This window comes from Lolium rigidum, chromosome 5, assembly GCF_022539505.1.
Source record: "Lolium rigidum isolate FL_2022 chromosome 5, APGP_CSIRO_Lrig_0.1, whole genome shotgun sequence".
NCBI classification, from domain to species: domain Eukaryota; kingdom Viridiplantae; phylum Streptophyta; class Magnoliopsida; order Poales; family Poaceae; genus Lolium; species Lolium rigidum.
The window spans coordinates 71151266-71174421 of NC_061512.1; the positions used below are offsets into that span (position 1 = coordinate 71151266).

The 23156-nt window shown below is 43.2% G+C and overlaps 1 protein-coding gene across 1 annotated transcript; it reads left to right on the plus strand.

Annotated features, from left to right (window-relative positions):
* The first annotated feature begins 9869 nt into the window (after positions 1 to 9869).
* On the plus strand, positions 9870 to 23121 carry LOC124655141 (protein PGR-like). The gene is made up of 4 exons (XM_047194096.1): positions 9870 to 10150; positions 18173 to 18395; positions 19896 to 20144; positions 22518 to 23121. The coding sequence occupies exons 1-4, from the start codon at positions 9885 to 9887 to the stop codon at positions 22647 to 22649; spliced, it is 870 nt and encodes a 289-aa protein (XP_047050052.1). The 5' UTR covers positions 9870 to 9884; the 3' UTR covers positions 22650 to 23121.
* The last annotated feature ends 35 nt before the right edge of the window (positions 23122 to 23156 follow it).

Here is a 23156-nt window from a genome sequence, read left to right on the forward strand (position 1 = left end):
GGGATGGAGATGGATCAGGGTTCCATTGCAGTGCTCCAAGACTATTTATAGAGCTCGAGGTGGTCAGAATCGTCATCTCGCCGACGGCAGGGGTGGAGATGTAGTGGCGACGGTGAAGTGCATTTGGGCACGAATCTTGATGTCTTCGGATAGGCTCGGACGTGAGAGATATAGGGTAGAGTTCTAGAACTTTCTGCGGCGCCCGGGCCGAGCTTATCCTCGTCGGGGACGTGGCGGAGCTTCCTCTCTGCGCTGTCGACGCCGGGGAGGAAGACGACGGCCCCCTTTTGTTTTCTGCCAGCATCGAAACGGTAAGTGGTGTGGGCTGACTTCCTTCGTGGGCTGGGCTGGCAACGTGGGCTGCGGTGGCCTGCTTCGGCTGTTCAGTAAGGTAAGGCCTTTCTCCTTTTTGCTTTTTGTTTTTCTGTTTTATTTTTCTGATTTGAATTAGTTAGTTGAATTCAAATTTTAATTCTGTTTTGTTTTGCAGGTTCTAAAATATTTGAACATTAGTATAATTTGATAATGATGCTGACTGCATTATGTTGTTGTTTAACAAGTATTGCAATCTTGGTTACATTTTGTGAGATTTGAGTAGAGTAGAAATGGGTTTAAGTATTTACCTCAATTCTCTCTTATTTAGAAACCAAATTTATTTGAATGGTTTGGAATTTGATAACATGTGTATGGTAAGCATATTACTAACTTTTTACTAGGATGCTTAACAATATTGATGGTTCACATGCATTTTATTATGGCTAGTATTTAAAGTAGTGGTGAAAATGAGGATGGAAATGGGATCATGATTTTATGTGAAAAATTGTTCCTAAGGGTTCAAGAAGAGTGGTTGGATCAACACTATATTCACTAATCTTGCTTAGCAAATTCTGGCTTGAATTACTTAGGATACTTCCCAAGCTCATCATTGGTCAATTCACTTACTAAGGTGATGGTTCAAACTATGATATATTTTCCTATTTGGTTAACTAAACAATTACTTGGGATACCAAATAGAATTGGATATTGGTTTTACTCTTCTCACCAAATGGCATTTAGTCCTTAAGCATATATGGCTTGGTTTATACTTGTGATCCATGATACACAAGTTAGGGCATAATATTTCATGTGGAGTGAATTCTACTTGAAGGTTTAGAGCTTTGGTGATGCTTCACTAATTGAAGTATAAAATAGGCATGAGGCATGAAGTGCTCTACTTATGATCCAAAGTGATACTTGGATTGAAATTCAAATATGGTCTAGGGTTTTAGTAGTGATCACCCCAAGTGATACACAACTAGGTTTGAACTATGATCATAAGCTAGGTATATTTAATTGGCTAGGGTTATTCCTCCTCACTTAGTTAGAATTCTTGTATCAAGGCAATGCTAGGTTTGTCTCAAGTGTTTGGATAGGCAAGGTTTAAATACCATATCAATACTACACAAGGCATGAGTATTGGTCTGGATTAACTACTATTGATATATTTATCATTTCATGTGATAGGTGAGATCTATTGATCACATCTATAAACTTAACTTATTACCTCAATTTATAAGGTAAGATCATGCATTAGACATGATCAACTGATTCCTCACTAACTCTCTCGTATTTATTACTTCTCTCATCACACTCACTTAGATTCTTAGGGTTTATGATCATCACCCAATTTGTAATGATCAAAGTATTGGCCTCATAACAATTCATTGGTGAATTATGGTTCTCTCTCCAAGATCGAGTATAAGTCCATATACTTGAGTATACCTCTTTAGGTGGAGCTCTTCTGAATAGGTAGGGTTCCTCTAGGGTTTATGATCATTACCAAGTTGTAATGATCACAACACTTGCCTCTCTATAATTACTAGAAGAATAGGTTCTTACTTACCATCAAGTGTGAGCTAGGTCAAGTAGGGTTTAGGACTTGACTTGTACTCCTTATAGCATTGATTAGTATTAATGGTTTACCTCACATAGATAGGTTGAATATTAAACTAGGTTCTACCCAATGGATAATATAAGCATATTAATGATTCTCTCCTTTCTCTAAGGTTTAATGGAATGAGTTGGGAAACAAGGTTGGAATGGTCAAGGGTTAATGAAGAATGAATATGAATGTCCTTGGCTTGGGTTCAAGCATTGTAGTTGAAAAGATGTACCATGTGACTCATGGTAGGAACATTTATTTAGTAAAAGACATGGAAAAGATAAGTATATAATAGTGTCTTAATTAATTGTGTTCTATGATTCAGGATTGAATAATTATTCATGTGTTGTTGTAAGAAATGGCATGTTGAGATCCTTTATAAGATCTTGTAGTTGATCCTTACTTAAGGTGTTGTTTGTTGTAAATCTACTTCTTTTTGATCTAGCCCATAGATCAAATCATCTCTACCCAAAACAAGGTTTTAGCAAAGATCACAGTGAAGTTTATAGCGCTTGACTTGATGATCTACTTCAATTCCGAGCAAGTCAAGTGAAACTTCGATTCTCGTGGTAAGTTTTATTTGAAGCGCGAAAATTCCCCGGATTTTTCTATGCATGAATGCAATGCATACTTTGGTGTTCTCTCATTTTATAGCCTCTAAACCTGGGATATTACAGCATTCTCCTGGGATATAAATTATTGAGATAACCATATCCATTCATGATAGTATAAGAAAGAAGCTATATTCAGTTGATCAAGACAATACTTAATCTTGGGAGTGAGAAACCTAGTTCTTGAGAGATAACTTAGGAAGCCAAACCTTGATCATTAAATTGTGTAGTGATCATAAACCCTAAGAACTTGAAGTAGAGAATATAAGCACATAAGAAAAGCTCAGAGTTAAAGCTTATAATTTATATGGTGAGAAACCATTCATCACTATAACCAAAGTTAACTATAAAAAGAAATATAACTACTTTAGTTACTTTAACAATAGATTAAGGATATAATAGAAATCTATTGATATAAGATAAAAACAATTCTCAAGTCCTTAGTAATTAAAGGAGATTAAACCCTAGCCAATGCACTATGGTGTCATCCCATATCTACAACCTAGAATTATATCTCAACCCTATCTATTGTATCACTATGGTGATCATAAACATAAACCTAGGCCATAATTGAGATTTAAACCAATTGCCATTAGGTAGATATCATTAGAACCCTAGTATGGCACATTAATAAAATCTTAAGATACAATATTAAACCTGGGAGAATTCTTGTGATACATCTTATAATTAAAACCATAAGTGTCATTATTAACCACCTATCATTATAATTAAGGCCAAACCATGATGAGAGTAGAATTACCCTAGGTATTTCAAGGTATTATTGAATATAATTCTAGTGCTACCCTTGAAATAGGGTTATACTAAAACTTACAAGACCTTAACAAATAAGTGGTCCCATAAGATCATATGCAAGTGATCAAATTCTCAGATAAAAGATCAAATACTTAGAAAGACTTTTGTACATGAGATCATGTCATTAAGTCCCTTGTTTAACAGAACTCCATAAACAAACATTACTTGGTCACTTGTTTCTTGCAAAGCAATACCAAATAAAACAAGATATATCACTAAGTAAGAAAACTACCATTTGGAAAACAATTTGAATATTCCCAAAGATAATATTCAAATTCATGTCCATAGGGGTATTGAAATTCAAATACCAATAATAATAATTAAACCAATGTTATAGTACCCATATTAATTTTCTAATACACCACCATAGTGTTTGAGGAATTTTGGGACTAATCCTTGTATAATTTAAACAAGCAATACCTGCAAAATAGAAAAAACATTCAGAATTGAATTAAAAACAGAATTGAATTCAAATCTGAATTCAAAAGAGAAATTTGAAAACAGAAAATAAAAACAGAAAAAGGAAAGAGGAGAAAAGCCTCACCTGACTTACCTGGACCTTGCCAGCCGAAGGAGCCCAGCAGCAGCCTGCCTAGCAGCCCAACACCACGGCCCAAGCCGCAGCCCAAACCAGCCTGCGTACCGCTTCGTGCGGATAAGAGCGAGGAGGGCGCCGTCTTCGTCTTCGCCACCGGACGCACAGGAGAACGCCACGACGACGACGAGCTCCACGTCCCGGCCGCCATTGTGGACCGCGCGTTCATCGACGACTGCCCTCAACCCTATAAATATACGGCCGAAGCCTCCATCGCCCGTGTTCTTCATTTTTTCCCCAATTGAACAAACCCTAGCTCGCCCCGGCCATCTTCGTCACCGCCGATTAGGGCCACCTCGAGCACCGCCGTGAAGCCCTGGAGTTTCGCCTTGTCGCCAGCAACCCCCTCGTCAACGCATGCTTGCCGGGAAGCCCTACAACCGACAAATCGGATCGCCGTTTCTCCGCCGGTCACCCGTAGACGCCATTGTTCACCGTCGATATAGGCCACCCCAAGTCTCGCCGACACGCTCGTCGGAACCGCGGTGAGCTCCTCTACCACATGGCATGCTCGCCTTGCTTACTAGCCCGCCGTAGCGTCGCCGCGTCGTGAACCCGTGTCCGCCGCCGTTATTCGTGCTCGCCGGAGTTACTCCGGTGACCAATAGATGGGGGCGCCGCCACCCTTAGGTTCACTTTGGCACCGCGCATCCAACCAGTACCTCAGCGCAGACGCGGGAGCGCCGAATCGCCGGCGTCAACTTCGCCTGGCCGCCGGCCGGCCACTCCCGAGCCACGTCGTCGATTTTGACTTTAGTCAAAAGACGCGTGGCAACTGACGTGGCCACTGGCCCACTAGTCAGTGGCTACGGATAGAACTAACCGGGTAACTTTAGTTATTTAGTTTAAATTCAAAATTCCAGAAATTGTGTGAAACTTTGCAAAAATATATAAAATTCATTGTAACTCAGAAAAATACAAATGAGATATAAAAATGTTCCTAAAAATAAAATCTATCCAAGAAAAATATTATATGGAATTTTTATTTTTAATAAAAATTTAATTATTTTAGACTCATTAAATAAACCTTTTCTTTTATCCTAAATTCAATTAAAATTCAATAATTAGGAAAACTTCCTAAAATAGTAAAAAAAACCAATAATTAAAATAGAGAAAACATTAAAAACTAATTTTCTTTATTTGTTAAATGACAAATCCTTATTAGAAGGATTTAAACTCTGATTAATAATTACCTTAATTATTAATTCATTAAAAACAATAAAATGCCAAATTCAATATTATTTTTAATTCAAAGTTATTAATAACTTCAACTTTATATGGAAGTTATTAATGATAGAACTATATGGTAATTAGGAAACCGTAATTCCTCAGTAAAGGATATTACAACCTTATCATTCCATGTGAAACTTAAAACCCTAATCCAATTAGGAACCCTAGTTCCATTAATCAATATAAACCCTAAATGGTTTCCAAACCTAAACCCAAATTAACATGTGATCATGTTACTTCAATAGTAGACATAGAACCATTATAGCAATTAAATATTTGCCATGACCACATAAAATGTAGAAACCCTATCACTACTAAATTAGCATCTCATATGTTCATCTTAAAAACCAGATGATCAAATAAGACCAACCTTAATTCCTATTACCAAGGTCACCATGTTTAACTAACCATATTAAGCATCACACCTTGGTGATGAATCCTCATAGCAACTATGCCCAATGTTTTATCTTACATACCATACTCCACTAAACCCTACTAGTGTTGGATGATTATGAACCATCCTATTTAGGAGCCAATTATTCCTTACTTAATAGAACCAACAGTAAAACCTAGACCACCTCAACCCTAATTGCTATACTTCTTACTATTTAAGAAGTATGTTCTTCAAAAGTTATTCTTTTGAAGCAAATAGGGAGTAGCCCTCAACCCTACTTATAAGGATCCATGAACCCTAGATACTATCACCAACAAGGTATACCAACCTTGATAGCACCTATATATAATAAATTGCTTGTGATATGCTTCACTAAAACCATATGATCTCTAGCTATTGATGAATCCAACTCTGTTGTGATTCATCTAAGACTTACTCTAACAACTAGTTGCAATCATAGGAAATCATAGAACCCCACAAACCCATTGGTCATACTTGTTCTTTATTAAAGAATATGTTCTTCAAAAGTTATTCTTTTGAAGTATATAACAAGTAATCATCAACCATGCACTACAGGACTTAAAATTGACAACTGCTCTTCATTTATTCTACAAATACTATGTCTTGGTGTGTTTGATTGTTATTATACATTCTACTACTTATTTATAATACCAAGTAATCAAACCTAAATAAGAACCTTGTTTGTGAACCATCTAAAAGTGCAACACACCCTAAACCAAGCATTACCACTCACTAATCCTAAATCATCGGGGTTAGGTCACGCTTAGAGCGATCACATCTCATACTTATGCATTACTGCATCCTTGCCAATCTTTTAAACATCGTCCTTACCGGACGATGATGCTATTTCAGAATTTGGAGTTATTGCGCACCGAAGACCTTGCCTGCATAATCTTGCAGTCAAGAAAGGCAAGTTCATCACTTGCTCATGTCATTTGAGTATTTTTACCAAATTACTTGCAAAGTACTATGTTTATCACTATTGCATAAAAAGCAAAACCACTACTTTCATAGCTATGAATATGACTAAGTGGTGGGCAATGGAACCATGGATTGTGTTGATATGGTGGAGGTTCCATTGCAAGGGTTTATATCCATCTAGGATTAAACAACAAATGTCGTCCAGTGATTCTTGTGCCGTAATACCCGTGTTAACCATAGGATCTGGAGTGGGACGGAATAGTCAACCGTATTTCCACCTCTTGTACATCAACGGATGCGCTTACCGTAGCGGTTGTATCTTGCGGAGTAATTAGAGGGTGGGGAGCCCCTTCTAACTCCCCACGGTAATGCAATGCTTACCGTAGCGGTTGCTGCTTGCGGAACAACTGGAGGGTGGGGATCCCCTTCTAATTCCCCACGGTAATGTGGTCTATGATGGGTTGCAGCTACCAGCGAAGGAGTTTGGTTAACGAGTCCCAGACTGTCGTCGTGGTCGGGGTTCATCCTTAATTGGTATAAGAGGACCGGCGAGGACCCATGGTCGGGGTGCAACAAAGGGTGGGTGTGCGAGGTAGCGGAGGAATATGATTGGCTATGACCTTATACCGGGCCTCACACAAAAGGAAGCGTGGACGAGAACTAGACTCGGTTGGCACCAAGGTTAAGATCTCTTATGGGTAAAGCAACACACCTCTGCAGAGTGTAATGAATCGTGACCTGTCACTCCCTGTTCCGGGTTTTGGAACTGCGAACGCTGCACGGAAAGGAACTCCATGAAGTTCTAGTAAACCGGTGAAGGCTGACGGACATATTTATTCTGAATAAAAGCAACCTTTTGAAGAAATGGTTATGAAAACTTGCATTGGTATTAGACTTTCTGGTCTAATGCTGTAGCTAGTGCATTAAACACCACTTTCCTATAATGAACTTGTTGAGTACGCTCGTACTCATCCCACTCTTAAATCCCCTGCTTAGATATGGAGGCATCGAAGGAGGATCTACAGTGCAACTCGAAGACCGAGGAAATCAACAACTACTTCAAGGGACATGAACCCGACAGAGGAGTCAAACACCACATCCAACAAGGAGACAACCTAGATTAGCAATAGAAGGAAACTAGCTTCCTAAACTTAGCTCCTATTTAGCTAGAATCTATTCATAGCCTATGTAGCTAGTTAAATACTCTACAAATAGAGTTCGTGTTAGGATTAGACTACGAGTCGATCTTCTGGAGTTTATTTGCAGTTTTACCTCATTGTAAAGTAGGAGGCTATGATGATCTTATGTAACATAGTCTGTGTAATTCTATAGACATGCCTTGGACCCGCATATGTTTCTGTTGTACCACTCTGAGCGATATAATACTTGTGGAACGATGTTTCATTGGTGTTATATCAGACTTGCATACTACACCATGCAGTGGTATGCCGGGTCACCACAGAAGTGGCGCCACCAGCTCACCTTGGAATTCCCAGTGGTTCTCATTGCGGCCATCAGGACGCTCGTTCTCAACGATCATGTTGTGCATGATCACGCAACATGTCATCACCTCATGCATGGTCTTCAGGGACCATGTTCTTGTTGGGTGACGCACAATTGCCCACCGAGCTTGGAGCACACCAAATCCGCGCTCCACATCTTTCCTGCAAGCCTCTTGCTTCTTGGCAAACCTCCTCGTCTTCTCGGAGTTTGGATTACGGATAGTCTTCACCAATGTGGCCCAGTCAGGGTAGATGCCATCAACAAGATAATATGGCTTGTCATATGCATTTCCATTGATCTCATAGCTCATCCGGGGAGTTTTGCCTTGCATGAGCCGGTTGAAAACCGGTGATCGGTGCAACACATTGATGTCATTGTTGGAACCGGCCATGCCAAAGAATGAATGCCAAATTCATAAATCTTGAGATATGACATCTTCAAAAATTATAGTCCGTCCCTCCTCATGCCCGCTATACGCACCCTGCCATCCAAATGGACATTTTTTCCACTCCCATTGCATGCAATCTATGCTGCCAATCATTCCTGTGAACCCTCTAGACTCGTTGATAGATAGGAGCCGCCTTGTATCCTCAACAGTTGGCTCCCTACAGTAATACTCTCCGAACACGGCAATCACGGCTCGGCAAAACCTGTACATGGCCTCAAGGCAGGTGCTCTCACCCATTCGAAGATACTCATCGAATATATCCGCAACCATTCCATATGAGAGCATGCGAATAGTCGCGGAGCATTTTTGGTACGAGTTGAAGCCTAGTGCACCTGTTGCATCGGGCCTGCATTGGAAGTACGGGTCATAGTTTCTGACACCCCGTAGAATGACCAAGAACAAGTCCCTTGACACCCTGTACCGGCGCCGGAAGAGTTTTTTCGGGAACACCGGATTGGTGAGGTGGAAGTAGTCCTTGTGGAGGCGGGTCTGCCCTTCCACTCTGTTGCGCGGCAGGTTCTTGGAGCGCCCCTTCACAGAGCCCCGGTGCTCCGGCCCCGGGTTTGAGGTGAACTCGTGGATCATGGAGGCCGCAGTAGTTGCCAATGTCCGCGTCGGTCGATCGGACTCCTCGTCGGAAGAGGAGTCAACGACCTCCGCGCGGAACTTGTCCAACATCTGCCACATGTCCATCTGCGTGGGTACGAACTGTGGATCAATGGCCGCGCACAATAGCGCCGAAAACACGAGTAAGAAACCTACCGACGCAATTGACCGAACAGGTCGTGGGCGACGAGGCCGGACGGCGCAACCGGCAACGTTTGGCCCCAAAATAGCCGGCAGGTACGCGGCGGAGCAAGCCCGAGTACGATCCTGCTCTCCCGCGTGGCGACAACGGAGCCGACGGCGAGTACTGCGGCGATGCGACGGGACGGCGGCGGGTGGGGCTGGGGTGGTGGCGTCGCACTAGGGCATCAAAGAAGGGAAAAAGAAGCAAATCGAAGCGATCGATTTCGCTGTCCCTGACTTGCGGGACCGGGTAAGAAATGGAGGACGCTCGGTGCGTCCGCGGAGACACAAACCTAGCGCTTTGCGTCGCCCCGCTGGAGCAGGTCCAAGAGCATTTCCGGTCACGGCGGACGAAAACGAGCGACCGTTTGGGTCGCGCGGCTGGCTGGAGATGCCCTAAGGAGATTTTGCCATTAAAACTGAACTGTCTTCAGCCCGTTTTTTTTTTTTTTGAACAGAAATCTTCAGCCCGTTTGGAAAACAAAAAGCACACACAACGCTATTTCTTTCCAGCACGGCCACTTATATATTTTTTTATAATGACTAACACAGAAAAAACTCAAGGGTGGACTTAAAGCCGAAAAAGTCAACCTCAATCCCCACCAAATCCGCTCGGCTCCCATCGCATCCTGTGCGCGATGGCCGTCGCCTCCATCGCCGTCCGCTCGGCCGTCGGTGCCGCCCTGTCGGCGGTGATAGCCGCCCGCGCTGTCCGGCGCCGCTCGCTGGACGTCTCGGGCGGCGTCGCCGGGTTCGCCGTGATGGCTATCCACCTTGCCTGCGGTTACAGGTACGGAGCGCTGCTGCTGGCCTTCTTCTTCACCTCCTCCAAGGTGACCAAGATCGGCGAGGACCGCAAGCGGCGCGTCGAGGAGGACTTCAAGGAGGGCGGCCAGCGCAACTGGTAATGGTTCCTGATTGGCTTTGTTTCTCAGCTGAGTTATTCTCACTTTGGATAACAGTCAACCGACTCCTCCCTTTTTTTTGCACATATCTTTGCATTGATATCTCAAATGGAGCAATTTGTTAATGAATCATGTAGATTAAAGAATCAGGTAGTATTTAGCATTCTAGATATGGCTCTGTGCATCGATGTTAGAGTCACACATTCCATGCTTTTCTGTCTGCAAACCTACTAGTTTAGCTCACAGTGGCCTGTTAGCAAACTGCAGAGTATTGCTATGCTGAAATAAGCAACGAGCTGTCTGAACTGTTGACACAACCTACTAGTTGTTCCATCTCTCTTTGGAAGTCACATCACTGAAGCGTGCTGTTGTTAAATGGACAGTCATTTTAGAGAAATTTGAAGTAACCAAAGTAGTGGGAGAACTATGAGATGTGACGTGTTGCTTATTTGATATTATTTCTTAGGTCTAATTCCATTGCTTCCAATAAACTAAGTATATTGACGATGCTACTTAGGAATGTCCTTTCTGTGGTCGATTTATGTCAGACTCGTGGACTTGTCAATTTTTTTTTTTCTGTCAATCAGTGCACCGATAGATTTTGCATTTACTCGCAATTGTTTTGGTTCAGCAGAATAGTTGACTTCCCATTTTACGTATTTAGTTATAGAGAAATATGTTCCCACCTCCCATGGCTATGGTGCCCCTAGTTCTGAACTTGGATTGTGCTTCGGAATTGACATCTTTTCATGGTTGCTACGTTAATACTGCGGGTTGGCCCTGATTTTCACTTATTGAACGTCAACTAGCAAGTAGATAAGAGAAAACACCTAAGTACAAATAGCAAAAATTCAAGCTTTTGGACCAGAAAGAAATGCTCACAATGAAACCTTTTCCCACTAGACCGGTTCGCCGATCCAATACAATTTAAGAGGAAAGAATAGACAAGGTAAGGTCTTGAGCTCCGCCAAAGAGTGTAGGATATTAGGCTCCACAAGGGAGGTGGTCTTGGTCTTGTAGGAGGAGCTAAGCTCGGCTAGTCATATCATCAAGTCTAATGGTAGAAGGAGGCGAGGGATGTGTATTATACCCACAGGCCCGAAACCAAGCTTTGGTGCCAAAAGTGGCTCATATGGGCTTAATGCATGTTTTCTGCGTGTAGGCATCCTAGAGTGTCTTGGTTTTTAGCCTTGATGGTTTGGGTGGCCGGAGTGTTTGGATCAGGACTTGGTCCAGGTTGGCTTGGGCCTTAACGAGGATTGTTCGGGTTCTTTTGGCAACTAGCTGTCGGCCTGTGTAGAGGTCCATTCAGGTATAGTTTGGGTGCTGAGCCGGACTATCCAGGTGGTGTGACCCTGAGTGTTCGACCTTGTCTGTCTAGTAGCTCTGCCTTGCTTTCTTTCCTTCGTGCTTTCTCCCCCTTCTCTAGTCCTCGCTCCCCCCCCCCCCCGTGCCATTGCGCTCCTCGTCTTCATAACTAAGTACACACAGGGTCCAAGCATTCGGTAGTAGCCAATTCTTAGCATCTGAGGGATCGCACAAGTCAAGGAATAGATTCACCTCATCTACGAGGCTCTTAGCTCGTACGCTTATCATTGGATTAGCTAGATCTGGTGAACTTGGATTGGTGATGTTCGTGGAGCCCTACGGTGCCGTCTCTCCCTTCTTGGGAAGGAGTATTCCTCGAGTCTAAGTCTCCATCACCGTAGCAAGGGGAGATATTGGCAACTTTGATCGTGTCGCTCACCTGGCAACTTGCTTGTCGGAAGGTCAACCTTGCATGCGTTGTCGTTAATGTGCTTGTCCAAACACAATTGGATTTTTGAGCTGGTTGAACTTGATGTGCAATCTTACTTGGTGTATTGGTGGAGCTTCTTCGTAAAATTTAGTGCATCCATGTTGGTTCGCACTTGAAGTGGTAGAAGATCAAGTGGTGTATATGGATTGAAACCATGCACCACTTTGGAAGGACTTCGCTTGTCGATGAGTGTGGTGCGATTGTAGGCGAACTCAACATGGGGACGACATTCCTTCCACACCATCGAGTTTTCCTTGATCATAACTCGAAGGAGGCTTGGTAAGCTTCGGTTCACAACCTCTGTTTGACCATTGGTTTGTGGTGACAATGCGTTCCAGAAGTACCTTAGGAACTTGACATTGCGGCCGGAGAAATTATCTTTTGGACATGTATGGTATGGTGGTTTTCCCGATTTTCGTGGATTGACAAGAACACGAGGGGAAAACAGGAAGAACTCGAAGAGACACACAATAAGACAAAGGGGTACAAGGATAACTAGTAAGTAGGGCGAAGTAGAGCATCGAAGTACAAACATAGATGTGCAAGCGTTTGGATTGCATACAAAAACAAGCCGACCTAATCTTGATGAAACCGTTTCTCACACTGGTTGGTCAATAGATCCAATAGTAACCGGGAGGAAAGATTGGCTTTGTGAGGCCTTGGAGTCTTGAGGAATATGATGGTTCTTGGAAAGGAGAAAGCTCTTAATGTTCTAAATATCACAAGAACCTAAGGCACACCTTGCCGCTCGGTCTAGCATTAGCGTTGATATGTGCCCTCTATTATATTGCCATGGTCGCGTCAATGGTGTCTTGGATGTTGATGGTTCTAGGTTCACCTAATCATTGCACGTGGTAAGGGTGAGGTGCTTCTTGAGTTCTTGTACTTCAAGTTGAGCTTAGAGTAATGTTCTTGACTTGCTAAATTGCAAAAACTTCCGCATTCTATGATCACCTTGATAGGACGCACATTCATTTCAGCTTTGGTTTGGAAGAGGTTGCACCTATGAACTCTTCTTGGAGTCTCAAGACCTTAAAGACAGCAAGAGCGGGCTCAGATTGATGTCACTATATGACATGGGTATGCCATATCAGGTCCTGAACATTGCCATCCCAGGTACAAAGCCCAGGAAGGAATAGAAGAAAGCCCACAAAGAAATCGATATGAAGCCGAATGTACTACGTTAGGGAAGTTAAGCCCATATCGGGTGAACCGACTTATAATGTAACTCAACCTCGAGGTGGACTCTCAGGCCTAGCCCGCTATATAAGGGCTGGGAGGAGCCCGAGAGGGGATAGATTCAATCAGACGAGACACCTTGTAACCCTAGTTCGACATAATACAATCTCGGTGATTCGCCCTTGGTCATAATATTCGTCGGCTGCCTAGTTTGGTTGACCGGTTTGTTGATTCGTCAGTGTCCTCCTTCCTAGAAACCCAAGTCCATCATCATGGGCATTGGGCATTGACAAGGTTAACCCTTTGTCACTATAGACCATACCTTGCTTTCCTTCTTGGAGAGCTACTTCTTCTAGGGCTTCGAGCTCTCCGTGACTCATGGACTCGTATCTCCATCCTCTATGATGACCATGCCTTGGTTACTAGGGCATTCTCTAGATTCATGGCCACATCCGTGGCACTTGAAGCAAATGAGTTCACAAGATTCTAGACGTCGCGGTGTTGGCCAAAAATGTGGCAATGTGAACTATGCTAGACGTTGGCTTGGAGCTAGAGTTAATGCCACTTGTAGAAGGAGCTAAGTGTAGTTCTTGACATTGGTAGTGGTGCACAAGACATAAGAGGTTGAGCGTGGAGCGGGGGAATTGGCCTTTTAGAAGCGATCATGTTCTTGTACTTGGGTTTCCATCTTCGTAGCTTGATGCGCTAGCTCCACTAGTGTGTCGTAGGGCTAGAAGTCTATGACACACTTGACGGGATGATTTAACCGGGTCAAGATTTGGGCCACATTTGGTTTCTGGATTTGTCCACATTAGTGATGAATCATTGTGGATTCTATCTCCTTGTAGTAGTCCTCTACGCCTTGGCCCCCTTGCTTGAGCTCTTGAAGCTTCTTGAACATACCTCTTGTTTAAGGTGCATCTTTGTCTCCATTTCCTCGTGTCCTTTTTTTTAAACTGAAGGCATTATGCCTAGCTTTAAATTGATAAAGCATCAATACAAGGTGATGAGGAGAACAACTTACAAGGATTACAAACACAAGCAAACCGAAAAAAGGAAATAACGCGCAGCTCGAGCCGAAGTCCTTGACCACTGGAAGAGAGCCAAGACATGGGAGGCAAATAAGTGACGGAAGAAGCTATCATCCACTTCAAAGACGAACGAAAGGCATCGAGGAATCATCCGTCTATCGTCGAAAAGGGCCCGTGTGCTTTGGCCTTGGCTCACAGGGCACCAAACCATCAAACGATAGGTAAGCTCACCCTAGAACATGGATGTGAGCTGGAAACGAAATCGTCAAGGAAGAAGAGACTCCGAGCACAACCACCACCACCACGTACCAAGACCACACAAAGCATCACGTCACCATCGTCTGCAAACTACTCCTGAACCGACCAGTTGGAGGGGACTAATGACTCGCGAAACGACACCTCCAAGGAAGACACGACACATAGCGTCGCCGCCGGTTGGTTCGGCAACTAGACCAAAGGTTTTCACCCTGAGCCAATGGTGGAAGGTGCATGACACCACGAGAATGTTGGGCCACGTACAGATAAACAGAACTTTTCTACGCAGGTCTCCTTAGATCTAGCCGAGGTAGAAGGCCACGGGGATTGCCATTAATACGTGCAAGTGTGGAACTTGATGAAGCGCTTAGTGCAATCCTCGATCTGATCCATTCCCACAACCATCGAAGTGTTCAACATACAACACCTTTCCCAGTATCCACACGTACGAGGAGGAGCACCAACGGTGGACTGCTAGGTTTGGTACGGCGGCTGGCCTGGAGTGGAGGCGCTAGCTAGGGTTCCCAACACATGGGAGTGCTCTAACCGTGCCCTTTGGTCAGCCGCAGCCCCACTATATTTAGGGAGTAACGATGGGCTTCACAACACTTGCGGCCCGCTTACTGAAACCCTAAACTGGTCACCACGAGTCCAACTCGCTAACCCTGTGACTGGCTCGGGTCCAACCCAGCCGACTCACTTCTTAGTCGGATCACATCCCCTTCACTCCCGCTCTTAAGTCTGTGACCCCGTAGGCTCATGGTTTCCTGGACACGGTTGGAGTCCAACTCGCAACCGACCAGTCGGCAGCGGCTTCTAGCAGAGCATGCTGACTCTCAAGAACCATAGTCATGACGACAAACCTTTCCAATGTGACTTTCGTCCTAGTCCTGTTTGCCTCATGATATACCTTGTCAGACAAGCTATAAGCGAGTTAATGCCATCCCTTTAATAGCTCAACTTTCTTCTCAAGCCATGATATGTGATTCATCCGACTAACTCTTACTCAGTCGCTTTAGTTAAAATTAACCGAGTCGCGCATGGTCATGCTTCTGAATCATACCATCCGAGAGGGCCCAAAGAATATCTCTCCAGTTAGAGCGGTCAAATCCCATCTTGGGCCATGGCAAGCAACTTGATTCTCAGCCGACCTGAACTCTGGCTTTATAACTGCCCTGTTACGGAACAATGTTTTACAAAACCTAATTCCGCCCCACAACTCGGATCGTGCGATCACCTCGGGTCTAAGGATTCCATTGATTGAGACAGCCAAATGAGAACTTGGTTGTTTCTTCTCAATATTGGTCAGTCCAACACTTCAACTAAGTTCGCGTAAGCTGGATTAGCAACACCATGCCCATGACAAGTGGAACCGAGTCATCTGCGGACTTGCGCATTAGTTTAGGTAGTGTGTGCAGCACAATCTTGACGTCTAAGGAAATCTAGTAAGAACATCATGAATACATAGTTACAGAGCGGAATCACATATTCAATGATACATATCAAATCTTCACACAAAAACGACTTAAATATCTTTATGAATACATCAGGAATTACATCATACCTGATTTCCTCTAGGGCATATTCCCAACAGAGAACGCGTCTAGAGAGGAGAACGACGCCCAAGAGCGTTGTCGTCGCCGACACCGACAACATTGTGCTGAGCTTTCACCAAGAGTTCATGCAAAGCAACCAACCCAAACCAGGCCACAACCGCAGGACGGAAATGTGAGATTGTAGGGATTGAAGAAGACGGCCCCAGATCTGGGCAGTGACAACCAAGATGGCGACTCCCACCATACCACCTCCTATGCTTCTCACTTGCAGTCCTCACTGTTGAGAGAGCCAACCTGCACCGGTGGAGAGGCATCCACCGTCCAAAGCCACCGCTCCAGCATCCAAGAGAACCAACCTCACCTACCTCCCCTCGGGAGGCAAGCCACGAGCACGCAACCAGCTTCGCACCTGCGCCCCTCCAGAACAAAGCCGCTCCTCGACCAGCCTCCAGCAACCATGCAACAACACAGATCGAATCCAGCAGATTGCTCCCAATTTGGAAAGAAATAAGCACATACCTCAACGATGGATGCCAGAGGACCACGTCGGAGCCAGCCCCGATCGGACGATGCTGCCGGGTCCACCAAGATGTAGAAATCAGGCCAGATCAGGCGGCACACCACCGGCGTCCCAAAGGCCCGGCAGTCACATGGCCCCAACCCTGGTCTGGAGCAACCACAACCATCAACAACGCAGCATCCACGGTGCCGAGGGCAGCCCACTGTTGACCTACCATAATCAATACAAGGAGGTCCTGCCTATGGTGTTCAACGGTGCAGCAACAAGATCGATGATGTCTGAGTCGAGCAGGGTTTGAGAGCTGGCAACGGAGATGTTGTAATAGAGGGTGAGATGGCATGGGGAGAGGCGCGTGGAGAGGGTTCTAGGGTTTCCTTGTGTGGGTTGGAGACCCAAGTGTTGCTCTTCCATCCTTCCTTCAAATCTTTCGAAGTTGTCGTGCATAGTACATTGGAGACCCAAGTGTTGCTCTCTCTTCACATGTTTTCCACCATTGGCTCCACTCCCTCCCTAGGCATGATGAAAGCACAAGTGCCAAGATATGTGTGAGGAATCGAGATGAAATCATCCAAGTTATCTTACCCTTTCGGATTGAACGGATCAATAAACCGCCTGTTGGAAGTCGGTGTTGACAGTAAGTTGGCAAGAGTTCCAATCCGAAAGTACTCGCAAACTACAAGGCTTATGAAGAGCTTGGTAAGTTTAGAGCACAATTAAAAGATTCAATAGCTTCACAAGGCATTGCAATGTTATGTGGAGCTACATATTGAGTACTCTAGTGGTAACAACAACTAAGTGTTGATATCATTCGATAAAAAGTACTATAATGCAACCTTGCGTTGATGTAGCATGACTTATAAGAACCTAGCAACCAAGTAAGTATAATCTGGCAACTAAGCACTTTATAGTTTAGCAAGCTAGTGATAACACTGGCAATTGCCGACGGAAAAGAAGTTGTCGAGACATGTCAACATGAGATCTAGTTTATATCTCGTCGTGACTAAGCTAATGGTGAAAACGAAACGCCGATCGGACTAATGGTAGAAGAGATAAAAGTTTTAGAAGTTTAAAATGAAAGAAATCTTTTGCCGATGTTGTGACTACACATTTAATGTTTTTTCATTGCATGCATGTAGTAGGGTCCTCCAAAGATTTAGCTGTCAACAAGTTCATTAAGAGCCTGTGTGGAACACGTGAATTTCACAGGATGGGAATCATATCTCATTGGCCTAATGAAACTAAACGCCTAAGATGCCATCGTGTAAATGTTTATGCTCAGAATCACTCTTAAACCTATGTCAACATCCATGCACTCTAAACGCCCAAGTAGAAGCACAAGTGTAGTTCTACAAAAGTAGGGAAACATATATTAGACGACAATTCTCTAAAAATGTTGACTTTTTATTGATTGGATGAATTGGCAATCTTCTTTTCGAGAATCAGTACTTGATACAAAACCCTAACTTACTGTATGTATCAATTTGTCACATAAGAGTAAGCGAAAGTTGATGCATCTTGTGGAATTTTCTTTTTTGTAATTTGCCTTTCTCTTCTGTAAAATAGGTGACATTGCTCTGCCAGTGGCATCACAATTGTGTAGGATATTCACAAAATAGCTGATGATGACAACTTGATATTGCTGCCACATCTTATTATTCCGTTTTATGTCTTTATTTTTGAAGGATGCAAGTTCTAGCAAATAGTGCAATAGCAACTGTATTGGTCATCATATTGGCGATAACGACTGGGGGACAAGATCAATGCTTGGATTCGAATGATTCAAAGTATATAACTGGTATAATAGGTTCTATTATTGGCCACTATTGCTGCTGCAATGGCGACACTTGGTCATCGGAAATTGGTGTGCTTAGTGATGAACAACCACGGCTTATCACTACACTGAAGGTATGTGTCCCTTTCGAGGTGTAATTCTAGTTTTTTCTATCTTCTTGAAACAATCAGAAGGGTGGTGGGGGTTTGTTTCGCCACCTGAACTCAGTTAATCAGAGGATATTATCACACGTAGTTTACTAGAATAAAATACCTAGAAATTGAAATCTAGGAAGCAGAAAAGTTTCTTCCATCTCTCAGACAATATTTTGTGGGTAAGTTTGGCTAGTCTAATAGACCTGGCTACCTGTAGCATCCCATCTTAATTGTTCTTTGTCAAACCGCCATGCATTTGTTCAGATCAATTTAACTGTACAAACACAACACCTTTGGGTTTCCATGAAACAATATGAAATTGTACTTTTCTTGGTAATGCCATGTTCGTGACCAAATTGTTTTGGGCATCAAACTAAGAAACAAGAAAAATAATCGAATTGACCAAAGTACATGTGTGTAGGGATTTTTTTTGTTATTCATGCAACTATTGGAGCCCATTATAAATTCTCCCCGGGCAAGCTTGAAATATGGGTAACATTATGAATTGCCATAGATATGCTCGTAGATGTAATCATAATAATAACTATTATGCGAGCATGTTCTAGATATAGAATAAAAATCGATGTAAGAAAACTGCACACATCTGTAATCTGATCATAGCCAAGTCAGTCGCAATGCGTGACATAAGCTGAATCTAAAACATGACCACTGGGCAAAAGTTGATGTCGACGCCTAGTTAAGGAAGTCCCCATACTTTTATGCATATGCTGCGCTTAGGCAGTCCCAATGCATTGAATCTTAATCTTATCTATCTAGATTGGCCATTTTTTCCAAATATGCTCAACCAGGCTTGATATGAGTCAGACTAGCCCAAACATTGGAATCTCTTGGTAGCACGTTTAGAAATTCAGGCACATTGCCTCGACTGAAATTGGTGGTTGAGCAATTTGACTATCATGTTATGAAGAACCATGCGAGACCAAATGATTGTCTTGAGATTGCTTCGGTCAATTAGACGTATCGTTCACCCACAATATGAAACCGACCTTGCAAGACACAAAATGCCCACACAATGTCTTTCCTTGTCCATTCTGGGTATTATATTCCATCTTCGCTTGAGGAGCTTCCCCTCTCAACTGCTGCCAAACGATAATTGATTAAGCACATTGATATCGTTGTTCAGTGTTCAATCTGTCAAAACCAAAGAAGGTATGGCGTATCCAAAGATCTTGTGAAGTTACTGACTCTAGAATCATTGTAGGAACATCTTGCCGTTAGTGAATGAGACATCTTTAGCGCCAGTGCATGCACCATTCCCCTATGCGCTAAAACGATATGGAGAAACATGAGTTTTGTCCTTCAAAATCTTCCATCAAATGCCATGCGTCTCATACCCGCTAGATCCTGAAGTATTTACTGTTCCGTTTTTTGGCTCATTTAAATATCTCCAGCGACACTTTAAGTTAGTATTTTGTTTATTTTTATGCGTGAGCTGACAATCATTCTATCATGTATAAGCCTGTCAGGAAAGGTACAAATGGTGGAGTGACCGTACAAGGACTTCTTGCTGCCACAGCAGGTGGTCTAACCATTGGTCTGACTTTTGTTGCTGTTGGACTTATGACAGCTGAATGCTCTTTTAAGACGGGGCTTCGACAGCTCCTAGTTATACCTATCTCTGCTGCTGCTGGTTTGCTTGGGAGTCTAATTGATTCGTTGCTGGGTGCTACACTTCAGTTCAGCGGATACTGCAGCGTTCGGAAGAAGGTAAATTTTTCCATCACACTTAGGTTGGAATCATGCTTTCAATATATACGAGCCATGATCCATCGTTTAAGTAAGATTGCATCTCAAGAAATCATGAAGACATACTGCTGGTCAGTTTGTGGGACTTGCATGCCTTTTTAGCACACTTGGTACATTCAGCCAGTGATGTTAAAACATATATATGTTAATGTTAGTTAAATGTTAAATTGGTGCTAGTGACCAAATTGGTCCCTCAAGTTCAGTAAATGGGCCTTGTTGGTCGCTCACATTTCAAACGGTTCAAATAAGTCCTTCAAATTTGCATTTTGTAACACCTTTTGGATGACATGTCACGCCACAAGCCTTCTGACTCAGGAAACATTGTCCCCACTTTGACTAGGCTCTAAAGAAAAGACTAAAGTTCCCCCCACCATAATTAGTTCGCTAGATCAACCCATTTCATGAGAAATAGACAGATGGACTAGTTGAAACAAACCAACCAATCCCACAAAGAAAGACACCATGGTGAGATTATGAGCTCTCTAGTGATAGGGGGTTACCTTGGTGCAGTGTATGGGTCAAAGCCTAGGTCACCATTGCTGAAGTATAAGTGCATTGCTCACCTTTCTCTATCACCTTGAGCTTTTGGGTGAACTAGCTGGTGCACGCAATTTTACATGGTATCAGAGCTACGAGCTCTTGAGTCGATCCGGTTGGTACAATTTAAAATAAAAAATGGTAGTCCACTTTCAGTCCAGGCTTAGATTGAGGGAGCCACATGTAAGGGCGAGTGTTGAAATGTTAGTGCGTTGCCCACGTTTCTTCTTACCTGCGTAATGTGTAGTGACAGATAGTTGGTATGAATGCAGTTGAGTTGGAAAAGCTTATTTGGCCGAAAGAAAAACTGATGCAACTAGTATAGAAACAAGTCGTGAGAATTGAATCATGGTGATATTTGGGACACAGAATCAGATGATCTTTTGGATGAGAAAGAAACATAAATGATAGGTCTAATGTAGAACATTTTATTGGTACAACTAGCTTCTCTCTTGGGGTACATAAGACCGTACCGAATAGACTTGTTTGCATCCAAAGACAACTACACGTTTATCCTAAAATATGGCAGCTGAGGTCGAACTTGTCTGAGTAGGTGGCTTTACCCCACAAGTCCACCGTGGAATTTTTTTGTTTTATTTTCTTGGCTGAAAAAGGTAGGAGCTCTGGCATGCATTATATGAGAAAAAGGTTCATTTACAACTCTAGAAGGACAAAGCAAGGGGCAAAGACTAATAAAAGCTAAGATAGGCACTAACAGAAAGGTGCAAAGCTTGGACGTAGCTGCTGGGCAAAATATCTGCTCCTCGTAGGTCCATCACTTCTTCCTGCTGCTGACTCGTTTCCGTTGTCGAGTAGTAACCAGGAATTTAATCCTACATTGGGCTGCCCTGATAGAGCCCAATTTTTATTTTTATTTTGAGGCACCCTGGTGTGGGAATTTAATCCTACATTGGGCTGCTTTGATAGATCGAATGCTCCTCCCCTGTCACTTGGCGTCACACTGCTTCCAATCCTCCTGGTTGGTGTGCCTTGGACTTTATGATGTTTTGCGTCATCATACTGAGCACACCGCCTTGAATACATTGCAGCTTCAGATCAAATCGCTGCGTCGAAGCCATAATTAGTCATGTCGATGCCTTGATGACTCCTGGGTCTTACAGACTTCTGGGCATTGTTGGGCTCACGTGCTATGTTAGATGCATCCCAGCCTCTTGCTGCTCGCAAAGGAGGCAACTTTGACCATGCATCCAAGATTCCAAGCTAGGATGGCAGGGTGGTCCGTAGGAAGGATCTTGTATTGCTCAGAAGTACCTACATAAGTTAGGGACTTCCTTTATTCTTGATTCTGGCAAACGGATCTGATGCTCTATTAGTACGAGACAAGCAGCATGGCTGTTTCCCTTGGACCTTGCAATCTGCAAGTTCGTGAGGGTAATTTGCCCTTTCCAGTGCTATTTGGTAGAACAGAAATGTGACGGAGATTGTGTGATCTGTCTACTTGTCTACATGCTTATGTGGCATGCCGTGTCTTCTAGGGAATATTGGTTGGCCCAAACTGTAAATGTTAGGTCAACCGGGGGACCAATCTGCTACTTAAGGCAATATAAGATTTCCAATGGTATGGGCCTCAAAATTATCTTATCCACATTGGCTATTCTGGTGTGTTGATTTTATATTCTACTTTCAAGATATACACACATGTAGTAATCGTGGTTCTCCGTTTTGGAAGGTTGGCTTGGCTGCCTTTGCAAACGCGGTTTATGATTTTGAACCAGATATGATCCATGAAATTTTGTGTTCACGACATTCAACAGTTTGCCTGTCCTCTTCATGTAGGTGGTCAGTAAACGGGGACCTACCGTCACCAAGATTTCTGGAATGACTATCCTGGATAATGATGCTGTTAATGCAGTGTCAGTGCTACTAACAGCTGTGATTACAGCTTATGCATGCATTTTCTTCTTCTAGAAGCAAAGGTTTAGTTGCCTTTTCACTTGTTCCTAATGCTCAGTGTCATGTGGAATGTAAAGATTATAAGGGCTCTATGGCATGATGTTTACCCTCAAGCAAGATGTATAATGAAGTGTTGGACTCGCTGAGCAAAGTTTGACGAGCTTGATGACGTTTGCTCCAGGCAACTTGTTTGGTTGCACAAAAGTGCAGGCTGGGAACTGTCAAAGTAGTTCAAGCAAGTCCACCCGAGTCGTCATGCGAAATTGCAATTATGGCAATATGTTGTCCCTGAGGAAAGTATGTCATGTGGATTATGGCTATTGCAGTATTTAGTTCACCTTCTTTGGATGACAATGTAGCAATTACCCTTTCTGCCATCAAAACAGGGTTATACAAAGTAAAGTTGACCGCAATTTTGAAGGTACATAACATAAGCTTGCTTAAAGAAAGGGATACACAAGGGTGATCTACCTTTACTGTTGTACTATATCATTTATGCCTTCGTCTTTATGTTCCATAAAT

Bases quoted from the DNA above. Each gene is read 5' to 3' on its own strand.
- LOC124655141 (XM_047194096.1), top strand. From the start codon at position 9,885: ATGGCCGTCGCCTCCATCGCCGTCCGCTCGGCCGTCGGTGCCGCCCTG. The intron at 18,396-19,895 runs GTATGTGTCCCT...ATCATGTATAAG, and splicing joins GGCTTATCACTACACTGAAG to CCTGTCAGGAAAGGTACAAA. The intron at 20,145-22,517 runs GTAAATTTTTCC...CTCTTCATGTAG, and splicing joins ACTGCAGCGTTCGGAAGAAG to GTGGTCAGTAAACGGGGACC.